Below are 10,840 nucleotides of genomic sequence, written 5' to 3' on the forward strand. Positions count from 1 at the left end.
CTTTCACTGTTATAAAACCATGGCGACTACACTTTTACTGTTATAAAACCATGGCGACTACACTTTTACTGTAATAAAACCATGGCGACTACACTTTTACTGTAATAAAACCATGGCGACTACACTTTTACTGCAATAAAACCATGGCAACTACACTTTCACTGTTATTAAACCATGGCGACTACACTGTTACTGTAATAAAACCATGGCGACTACACGACTACACTTTTACTGCAATAAAACCATGGCAACTACACTTTCACTGTTATTAAACCATGGCGACTACACTGTTACTGTAATAAAACCATGGCGACTACACGACTACACTTTTACTGTAATAAAACCATGGCAACTACACTTTCACTGTAATAAAACCATGGCAACTACACTTTCACTGTAATAAAACCATGGCGACTACACGACTACACTGTTACTGTAATAAAACCATGGTCAATAGGGATGTGTGCCATAGGATCGAACCCATATTCTTTGCGTCGCCAACTCAATACTCTACCAAACTTGGGAAACGAGAGGCATCATGCATTCAGGTCTTCAGTTATATGGAATTGTGTCAGGCTTTTGTTAGTAACTTTTTAAATGAGCACCTACTGTATTATTGCTCCTGTATGACATCTCTATCATTGCTCCCTGAACTCTCTATAAGTCGCTTTGGATAAAAGCATCTGCTAAATGAATAAATGTGATGTGATGTAAACAGTATCTTCACGTCATGCACGTTTTATATTAACAGTATATAAAGTGCAAGGACTTGTCTGAAGTCTTACCTGCCAGAAGAGAGACGGGCAGCAGACAGCAGTACAGCAGCGCGCACAACACCTGGAGCTCCATCGTCCACTCACATTCCTCTCGCGAGACAAATCCACGCCGCGACCATCGCTCACCATTCACAGATGATGGCTCATAAAAACTACATGGCGAAAATAGCGAATTGACTTCGATTTAGTCTAAATGTTTTATAAACATCCAAACAACGCCGCTGAACGATTAGACAACGTGCACTAAACGCGTTGATTTAACGACTATGTAAAGAGAAACCCGTTAATTCCGAGACGCGACTTTTTCGAGAGGAAAACTCGAAACGCCGCTTCACGACAGTCCATTATTCACCGCAACGCTGGAAAATGTGATTCACCGATCGCTTTTAGGGTCTTTTTTAATCCGAGGGCTGGGAAAAATGTGCCACGGTTGCCTATATCATGTCCACGAAGTGTCACGAAACTCACGAGGAGTGTTTTGAGTGTTTGCTCGTGCAGTCCAACAGTTAGCTGAAAGAAACTCCCACTGACGGCGGATAAACTTCTGTGCCGACGCTCACCGCTGTGACGTCACGTTTCACGGAGAAACACGACGCGTTGCGGTGCGCGCTCACTCTGTGACGGAGAAACACGCGCTTTAGTTTGAATTAAATCAGCTTTATGTACTTTAACGACACTTTTGGTTATTGTTCACGGGGCCGTGTTTTCTGTCAGACGCTCCCTCGCGCGCGCATAACGGCTGCGATGACAGCTCGTTGTCTATCGCTGAATAATACCCACGCGTGGAGTAGTTCAACGTGTTTATCCGAAGCTGGTAGTTTTTGTTAGGTTTACAAACTACTGGAGATCGTAAATTTGGCGGCGTTCACTTATCACGCTGCGGCATGATTTACGTGCACGCGACTTCACACGGGCACGTGCTTGAAATTTACTGGAATTTAGCAGTGGTTATTTATTTAGTTCATTTCTTCACTTTTTCGTTCGTTTAGGGATTAATTCCGCTTTACACTCGGGTGGGTTTTCACATTAGGACTTTAATTTTGTCGTTAAATTACATGACGAGATACATTAAATCATTTTAAGATCGCTAGTGTCTTTGACTGACATGATGTCATCCCTTTTGTGTTGGTTCCCTCTAGCGGTGACTTTGTGTAACTTGTTTATGTTATTATTCGCAGTCAAAACCCCATGTTTTACTCATTTTTACTCTTAATATTTTAGTGAAGTCCATTTAAATGCAATAAAATTGAAATATGTGCCAAATGTTGTTCTATCGTTGACATATGGCGTTAAAGAAATTAACATCATAAGGCTATTTGCGGGTTGTAGGCTAGCTGTTGATTAATGGGTTTGTTTTTGATCGATTCTGCACTTTACAACACAATATAGTGATTATTCCAACATCACACGAAACGACTTATATTATAAGTGATTACATTATATAGAATAATTATATCATAACAACCAGGAATAATACACTTTATAACTAAATATTCAGTCATTCTACATACAGTGTGCGTACACTTTCATAATAAATGCATTGAATGTGGTCCTGCTATACAATATAATAAACTTCAATCAACTTGATAAAAGAGTAAACGACCATCAAGCGATAACATTATATACAATAAGTATATCATAACATCCAGGAATAATACACTTTATAACAAAGTGTACAAATATTCAGTCATTCTATATACAGTGTGCGTACACTTTCATAATAAATGCATTGAATGTGGTCCTGCTATACAATATAATAAACTTCAATAAACTTAATTTGATAAAAGAGTAAACGACCATCAAGCGATAAAATGATATAGAATAAATATATTATGACAACCAGGAATAATACACTTTATAACAAAGTGTACAAATATTCAGTCATTCTACATACAGTGTGCGTACACTTTCATAATAAATGCATTGAATGTCGTCCTGCTATTCAATATAATAAACTTCAATAAACTTCATTTGATAAAAGAGTAAACGACCATCAAGCGATAACATTATATACAATAATTATTACAAATATGTCTTGTTTTTAAGTCACAGTATAAACGTCATCAGATGTTTGATCAGTGGAAGGGGCGGGGTTGTAAAAAGGGTGGAGTTAAAACGTCCGTTCCGCCTACATAAGTCACGTGGTCCGACTTCCCGCGAAAGTTATCAAGGAACAGACAGTAACGGAACTTCCGGTGGCAGAACAACACTCGCCGCAGGGTCTCATTCGCACAGCATCATGGCTCAAGCCCGAGTGACCGATTATTTTGCGCAGAATAAAAAGGGAAGCGTCGGTCGGTCCGTCCGCTCCAAGGAACACAAAGTGTCCGTGCACGCTGCAGACTCGGCGGCGATCGCCCGACCGAAGACGTCCTCCAGAACCACACGGTCTTCTCGCAACGCGTCACCGGAGCCGCAGAAATGCGTCCAGCGGGAGTTTCTCAAAGTCATCGACGAGGCTTTATCGGCCGTAGGACCGGTGACCGACGCGCGAGATGAGAGTTACGCGGCGTTAACGGCGAGCCCCCGGACTCCCAAAAGAGCATCCGAGGAGTTCGATGTTTGTTCGGTGTTGTTCCCGACCACAGCCGAGCTCCACAGCAGCGCCAAGAAGCGCCGGCGGCTCCAGACGCGAGAGCCGGCGGACAAAACCAGCACCAAGAGCGCGAGAAAGAAACTGGATCTTTTGGAGAACGACGACAAAGAGCAGGTAAATATGACAGAGAGACCTTTACAGTTAAAGTCAAATAGAGTTATGATCTAATACAAATATCATGAGTCAAAAATGGTTCCCATGGTGAGACAATCGTTTTATTACAAATAAAGACTATATTGGCTGTATTTTCTTTAATCAATCAGGTTCATCAATCAGGCATTAATAACGCTTATAGTTTATATACAATATCACATACAATACAATAATAAAGCTGTGTATGTGACTGTAGAGCTGTGAACCGAGCGGCACGCCTCAACAAACCACCAGCAAAGAGTCCAAAAACACTGTGAACCATAACACAAACACATCTCCTGTACGCCAGACAGTCGAAGACGATAGGCCCGAGCGGACCACCAGGTTCAAGGTAACGCATTGGGTCCATCACACCTGTGCCGAACCTCCTGGTGTTTTTGCTGGCGTCATTGAACTTGTTTTTCGCTCTTGCAGAAAACATTTACCAAAGAGGATGTGGCGGCGCTGAAGTCCAAACTGCAGAAGCTGAAAGGACAGTCCGAGCGCGTGACGACTCCCTCGCAGGCTCCGGTGTCATCGCTCGCTGAGCTGAAGGCCCGGCTCGACGCTGCTCGTGAGATCACAGCCAAAGTGCAGCAGAGGAAGACTGAGCGAGTCGCAGAGGATGCTAAAGCGAGACCGGCACAGCCGGGAAGTCCGGAGAAGTGAGTCGTGATTTGTGTTCGGTTGTGGCTAATTCAAAAAGACACATTTGTGTGACGACATTATTTTGTGTTCAGAGAAAAGCTTCCGGCCTATCAGCGTTATCACACGCTTGCTCAGGACGTCCCTCCTGGTCTCACCCTACCCTTTAAATTCAAAGTTCTGGCCGAGATGTTTCGCAGTCTGGACACTATAGTCGGCATGCTCTTCAACCGCTCGGAGACCGTCACTTTCGCCAAGATCAAGCAAGGGGTTCAGGATATGATGCACAAGTAAGACGCTTTGACAACATGATTTTTGTGGTTTTGCAAACTCGAGGGAATCTAAACTTGATCTGAATTTCTTTCCAGGCGTTTTGAAGAAAGCCATCTGGGACAGATCAAGGCTGTGTACCCTTCTGCTTATATCTTTCGCCAGGAGAAAAACATTCCCTGTTTCAGTGCCGCTGCGAAAAGATCCGCGCATCAGCTCACAGTGGAACCGCTCATCCAAGAAGGTTTGAATTGTGGTTTTTAATAATACTGTTTTGCCTGCAGTGCAGATGAATTCACCGGTTATATTAGTCTTCTCTAGTATGAGATATATTAAAGGTTGCATAGCTTGGCTGTAGCTTTATATTTGTAAGTTAAATAAGTTTCAGAGGAACGATTGCATGTCTCCAACTCTTAAATCCTCCATTTCAAGTTTATGAAAATACATATACAGTATTCTGATACTTAAAAGTGCTCGTTTTGATTTTCCAGAGTTTAATGGTACCCGACAAGCGTTGTCTGCATCTCGGCTTTTGGAAAGAAGGCACGTTTTTCACCAAAGCCTAGTTGAAATTGTGAAGGGACATCACAAGGTAAGTTTAAATGAAATGCATTCTCAATGTGAGAATCCTAGAAAGTTTTGTGCAGTTTTCTATATTCTCATGTCTGGTTTGGTACAGATCTTTTTGGCTTCATTGAATCCTCCCGTCGTCGTCCCGGAAGACAAACTCACCCGCTGGCATCCGAGATTCAACGTGGACGAGGTTCCCAACATCAAACCCGGTGACCTGCCGCAGCCGCCCCAGACTGACAAACTGACCACCGCTCAGGAGGTGCTGGATAAAGCTCGAGCTCTCATGACACCAAAGGTAAACGCTTAACCCTCGACCGGGCCAAAAAAGAACCGCAGATACAATTTATTCATGTCAACGATTTAGTTCAGTGACTTGGGATTCAGTTTCAACATTTTCTGTGAACATGTCAATGCACATATCTTAATTTATGTTCACGTTTGACTTTTGTACAGTGTGTAGTAAAGTGTATTCTGATTGTTCTAGATGGAAAAGGCTTTGGCTAACATGGCGTTGAAAACCGCAGAGGCCGGATGCGTAAAAGAGGCCGAACCTGCACCCAAACCTGTTGTGACCACAACAGAGACGCCCAGCGCCCTGAAAGGAGTTTCTCAGTCTCTTCTAGAGAGGGTGAGTTAAGAAAACCTACACACGTGTTCTAATTGATTTTAAGACTTTGATTGAATAAATCTCCCTCCTCTTAGATTCGTGCCAAAGAGGCCCAGAAGCTTCATGCCACTATGACACGAAACCCACAGCAGGAGGAACGTCTGTCCAAGATGTCACGACTGCCGGAGCTGGCCAGAATCCTCAGAAATGTGTTTGTGGCAGAGAAGAAACCGGCTCTTATCATGGAGGTGGCCTGTAACCGCATGATCTCCAGCTACCGCGCTCCTCTCAGTGTTGGTTAGTAGTGACGTCTCTTGAAAACACGGTCTACATATGCAGGTCGTGAGGTATTTTATAAAGAAATATCTTTCTCATTCTAGATGAAATGGAGAAGCATCTTCGTCTGCTGGCCGAGCTGACACCCGACTGGCTAAACGTTCATCCGGTCAGAAAGGACATTTATCTGAAACTGAACAAGACTACGGATCTGAACCTTGTGCTGGATAAACTGAACCGGAAGATCAGAGAAGAGGAGCGGCGCTGAGATCGCTCAAATAACATCGATACGCCACGTGCAATATTTGATTCCGGATTATACCTGAATTTGAACTTTTAGTTTGAGAATCGAGTGAAATTTAGTTTTGTGTGTTGGATCCGAGTTTAGGTGTTTTATAAGAGACTGTTTTTAATGTTCGTTGATTTTATTGAAGGAATTTTAGTTGGTGTAGGTCTTACACATTCTGTAAAAATGTAAATCTCAGGTCACAGATATTCAAGTTTGACAGCGTGCTTCAAAATGTACAATAAACAAAAAAGTTCACGCAAACAGTAGTGTCACTTGTCCATGAGTTTTTTTACACACAAGGCACCTTTGTATTTCTACATGTCTTACATTTTAATGTACAAAAAAAATCAACAATCACACAGGAATATACAAACACGTTCCCAAAATGCAATCTTGCTTCAATCTACTTCGGAGTGTCTTACAATTACAGTGTCTGTGTTGTTTCTTCATTTGTAAAAGTATTTTTCCTGAGACAAAATCGTACACTATTGTTGTGAAGCTTCTGAAAATACGTGGTCACGCAAACAAAATGCTTATAGCTGCACATTAAACTGAAACATTGCAAAATTCGCTCGAATAACTTTGCTCTCAGTATTGTACAAGAGAAAACACGGAGGTTGGTTTCAGTTTGTCGGCTCCATTGAGATACTTGAGTTCCACCACCACCAGACACGCCAGAACCTCGGCCTGCTGCCGTTTCACCAGCTCACACGCCGCGTTCATTGTTCCTGACAAAAAACAAACAAATATTAGCTGCTTTCAATGGTATAAAGACGAAATTCGAACCAAAGTGTCTGGGATGTGCTTTAGATATGCCTTGGGTCCCTCATCGAGTCCATGGAATCAGAAGACCGATTCTAACAACCACCCGGCAAAACATGGTAGACACGCATTTTGTTGAACAAACCCTTAAACCCACAAGTGTCGGCCACACTTTAAACTTTTTTTTATTTGGAGCCAGAGAAACATGGGGAGTGTCTTCACGGCGTCAGATATACTTCACTTTTCTAAGAGCTGATTGGTCCAGTTTTGGTCTGTAACCCAGAATAAAACAGGCTATACGGCTAAGCAGATCCGGAGCAGAAGTTAGCATGGCGACGAAACCCGCTCAAAACCAATCCACCTTCTCGAGCCTGAAAACTCGGAGTATGCTCAAACAAAACATGAACTTACCTGGGTAAAAACCCAAACCGGCTTCGTGATACAGGCCACAGATCATCCGTATGAACCCAAATCATTCTCAGTCAAAGCAGACAGGTGGAGAAACAAACTCACCGCCCGTGGCCAATAGGTCATCTATGATCAGGACCTTCTGTCCTGCACACAAGGCATCTTCTTGCATCTCAGCCTCAGCCTGAAACCATGCCACCGAATTAAACACTGACCGGAGACGTTCATTTAAACAAAGAGAAATGTAATATAAGAGCGTGTCACCTCTGCATACTCCAGACTGTAAGAGACTGATATCGTGGGCCCGGGCAGCTTCCCTTTCTTTCTGATGGGAGCAAATCCTTTTCCTAATCTCTGAGCCAGCAGCGGACCGAACAAGAATCCTCGAGCATCAAGTCCTGAAAGAGAACGATGACAACATCAAAGTCAAAATACACCCACGCCGCATCAGAATGAGGTTAAAGCAACACTAGGGACCTTAAAATAATGTCTCTAAATGTATTTTAGTGGTAGGACAACTCTTAACTGGACGACTTGTAACTTTGGGCGGGGCCTGTGAACCTACCCAAGTACCATCGCCTGCTTTACGGCATACGATTTCCTCGTACTTTACTGGTTCACAATTTATCACCGTAAGGTAGACTGGAGATAATGTTATGTTGCCGAAAAATTTCGTTGGTTACTAAATACATTCACGTCCATGCGTTGTGTTTTTGGCGAATGCAAATGTGCTTTGTAGCTAGTGTTAGCGCAATAGCTGCCATGTAGGTAGCACACTATGCGTTTGCGGCTAACAACCAGCTGTCACCTCAGAATATAGTTTGAGCTATTATTATAGCCCAGTAGTAAACCTGCGGGAGCCAAAAGAGGGCTTTAGTACATGCACAGTTTATGAAATGACATGATATAATAACGGTTTCTGCTTTGTCAACCAATTCTCGTGCCCACGGGGAAGCTTATACAGCGACAGTATTTACGATAAGAGACAATTTTACTTTTCAACCACATGGGGGAATCATAAGCAAAAGTTATCTAGTGTCGCTTTAAAGCAAAACTTTCAGAATGTTGTAAAAGTCAAGTTTCTCTAGAAGGTTCAACTCCCAGGGATCACACACAGATGCTCCTCACTGCAGAACGTGACATCCAGGGGGCAAGGTTGGATCCAGATCCAGTCTTTTTCCGAAATCGCCCACTATACTCTCATTCACTATTCCCTGCATTAGTTCACTAATATAGTCCACTTTAAGGAGCGGGTGAAAACAAGTGAGTACATTCGGTGCACTGGAAATGCTGCAGGCACCATCTTTTTCAGAGACGCAGGAATTCATTCGGTTCACATCGGTTGTACACTCGTTATTGTAATGCATCATGGGATCGAATAAGTGCACTCAACAATGTAAACTATGAATTCGGACCCCACTAAAAATGGATGTCCCCTCAAATAAGGCACTGTATTAGGGTTAAGGGGCCTATTTGGGGCACAGCCCCAGTCTCCTCTCATTGCATTGTGATTGGTCGAAACTGGATACGGTCTCTTTCCACTGCAGTAATTGCATTTTTACTGATTTCTATTCAGACATTGTCAGAACGAAAGAATCTAGCGCTTCAGACATGAAGAATATACTGTAGTACATGCAAAAAAAGTATTTTTAGTGTAGTGTCACTCATGTACATAGTTTTCATTCAGGAACCTTTTTTTGACGCCAGTTCTCCAGGCGTTTTTTAACTTTTCACTGCATTCGCTCAAATGTGGTGGTGTCTGAAGCAGATCCTGTCCAATTGCAAGCACATGCATGCACGCACGCACGCAAATACCCAGACACTTGCACGCGCGCACACACACACCTCACTAGATATCACACGTGCATACACACAAACACCCATGCATCCACACAAATACAGATGCTTCACATATGCATGCACACACACTCAGATATACACACGCACTGCATATGAGCGTGCGTACTTACGCGCACACACGCATGCATACAAATCCACGCATGTGCATGAAGGCAAACGCACACACCAAATACCAAGATATGTGAAACTGGTATTTTGAAACACTATTTTACAGACATTTCTCATGAGACAAAATGTACTTTGATCGACAGCCAGAGCATATTCCTCTTTGATGTCTGAATATCCAGACTCCGGGTCAGAAGAGTCTCGCTCACCGTCAGTTTAATGGTCAAATATCATACTGATGTTTTGTTTGCCTATTTTATTACTTTACTAGCGCAAAAACTCTCTGCAACTCCCCGTTCATATCTGCCCTCTGCCACCCCGTTCATATCTGCCCTGTGCCACCCCGTTCATATCTGCCCTCTGCCACTCTCCATGAAAACTGCAGCAATTGGCTAATGAAACGCAAGCGATAACTGTAATGCATGCATGCTCAAAAAGCCCACTTTGTCTACTTTTAGGAGCAATTCGAATCGTTTTCATTGCATAAATGTTTGAAGAGTTACGGTCAGATCAATACCGCGCCGACGCATGCGGTTTAAGTTGGGGGGGTCACAAAAGTGTGCATGCGCAGTAACATGTTTATGTTAAACTGCTACAATGCAACATTATTATTTGATTACATTATAATTTCAATAAAACATTGATACAAGTTGTGAAAAATAAATAAAAAGATATACAAACGTCCCGAGATTAAAAAAACAGACGTGAAGGTGAAATGCACAAAAGTGCTTTTATATCCATAGTATGTAAATAGTTTATGGTTTCAAGTGCGTTTTTGGAGAAATAAATATCAACATTTGGTTGAAATAATATTGTCATTCAGTGTGACACAATATTTATGCACAAACTTGCTTATTTTAAAATACATAAAAGAATAATGTACATTTGATCGTCCTTTAAATGAGAAAGTATTGTTATATTAGTGATAAATGAGCGAGACCAACGATAGTCAACTGATAAGCAGTGAAAGTAATGAAAGTGTTTTAATGCGTCATACATTTGTTTTGCTGTAAATAAATGACGTCACACATCAAAGCACTCTTACCCACTATAAGATCCACGTGAGGGTGCGTGTTTCTCACATACTCCTCGAACAGATCAATGACAGCAGTCAGAGCCCGTGGGTTCTCCAGGATGGGAAAGATATCTCTGCGGGGAAAAATCACTGACATGAATCAACGTAACGTGACAGTGCGCCGTCCCGATCCCTCGCCCCACGATCACATCTCTCGCGATTTTAATAGTTCAATCGTGTATGTCGCAATACGCACTTGAACGGAATCCCTTTCGTTGGGAAATCGTTGAACGTTCGGATGCAGCGGACGATCAGGTCCCGTTTCTCCGCCATCACGCGGTCGGACTTCAGCACCGGTTCAATTCCACGTGCCCGATTACGCAATAGCGCGCGCTTCCTATACATGCGTCGACGTGGCGTGACGTCACGGGTTCATTTGTCATTTATTCCAGGCGTTAAACATACAAATGAACAAAAGCCCGCTAATGCGCAAATCTTTATTATATATATATATATATATATTTTT

General features: G+C 42.6%; 3 protein-coding genes across 5 annotated transcripts in view; 1 reads left to right on the plus strand and 2 right to left on the minus strand.

Annotated features, from left to right (window-relative positions):
- Nucleotides 1-971, minus strand: part of piezo1 (piezo type mechanosensitive ion channel component 1 (Er blood group)) — a 58,043-nt gene extending 57,072 nt beyond the window's left edge. For both annotated transcript variants that reach the window (XM_079481590.1, XM_079481589.1), the window contains exon 1: nucleotides 786-971. In XM_079481590.1, coding sequence (XP_079337716.1) covers nucleotides 786-849 — 64 coding nt within the window. In that variant the 5' untranslated portion in view covers nucleotides 850-971. The remainder of the gene's footprint in view (nucleotides 1-785) is intronic.
- A 1,969-nt stretch (nucleotides 972-2,940) lies between these two features.
- On the plus strand, nucleotides 2,941-6,491 carry cdt1 (chromatin licensing and DNA replication factor 1). 2 transcript variants are annotated; one of them, XM_079461018.1, is made up of 10 exons: nucleotides 2,941-3,486; nucleotides 3,722-3,856; nucleotides 3,940-4,169; nucleotides 4,245-4,439; nucleotides 4,518-4,663; nucleotides 4,911-5,011; nucleotides 5,099-5,287; nucleotides 5,477-5,620; nucleotides 5,695-5,896; nucleotides 5,980-6,491. In XM_079461018.1, exons 1-10 carry the CDS (start codon nucleotides 3,016-3,018, stop codon nucleotides 6,141-6,143), a joined length of 1,977 nt encoding a protein of 658 aa, XP_079317144.1. In that variant the 5' UTR covers nucleotides 2,941-3,015; the 3' UTR covers nucleotides 6,144-6,491. The 2 variants fall into 2 exon arrangements, with proteins under 2 accessions (XP_079317144.1, XP_079317145.1); XM_079461019.1 differs by lacking the exon at nucleotides 3,722-3,856 and having other exon boundaries at nucleotides 5,980-6,423.
- aprt (adenine phosphoribosyltransferase) lies at nucleotides 6,287-10,723 on the minus strand. Its single transcript, XM_079461039.1, has 5 exons — nucleotides 10,571-10,723; nucleotides 10,345-10,448; nucleotides 7,599-7,732; nucleotides 7,440-7,518; nucleotides 6,287-6,892 (listed from the first exon to the last, which is right to left on the minus strand). Exons 1-5 carry the CDS (start codon nucleotides 10,717-10,719, stop codon nucleotides 6,753-6,755), a joined length of 606 nt encoding a protein of 201 aa, XP_079317165.1. The 5' UTR covers nucleotides 10,720-10,723; the 3' UTR covers nucleotides 6,287-6,752.
- Between the last annotated feature and the right edge of the window lie 117 nt (nucleotides 10,724-10,840).

This window comes from Barbatula barbatula (assembly GCF_947034865.1).
Source record: "Barbatula barbatula genome assembly, chromosome: 1".
Classification (NCBI taxonomy): Eukaryota; Metazoa; Chordata; class Actinopteri; order Cypriniformes; family Nemacheilidae; genus Barbatula; species Barbatula barbatula.

What these genes read in the sequence shown, in the direction of transcription:
- cdt1 (XM_079461018.1), top strand. Translation starts at nt 3,016, where the DNA reads ATGGCTCAAGCCCGAGTGACCGATTATTTTGCGCAGAATAAAAAGGGA. An exon ending in GGAACCGCTCATCCAAGAAG is followed by an intron (nt 4,664 to 4,910) that starts GTTTGAATTGTG and finishes TTGATTTTCCAG; the next exon opens with AGTTTAATGGTACCCGACAA. An exon ending in TTGTGAAGGGACATCACAAG is followed by an intron (nt 5,012 to 5,098) that starts GTAAGTTTAAAT and finishes GGTTTGGTACAG; the next exon opens with ATCTTTTTGGCTTCATTGAA.
- aprt (XM_079461039.1), bottom strand. Translation starts at nt 10,719, where the DNA reads ATGTATAGGAAGCGCGCGCTATTGCGTAATCGGGCACGTGGAATTGAA. An exon ending in TCACGTGGATCTTATAGTGG is followed by an intron (nt 7,733 to 10,344) that starts GTAAGAGTGCTT and finishes GTTCTCTTTCAG; the next exon opens with GACTTGATGCTCGAGGATTC. An exon ending in ACAGTCTGGAGTATGCAGAG is followed by an intron (nt 7,519 to 7,598) that starts GTGACACGCTCT and finishes GCATGGTTTCAG; the next exon opens with GCTGAGGCTGAGATGCAAGA.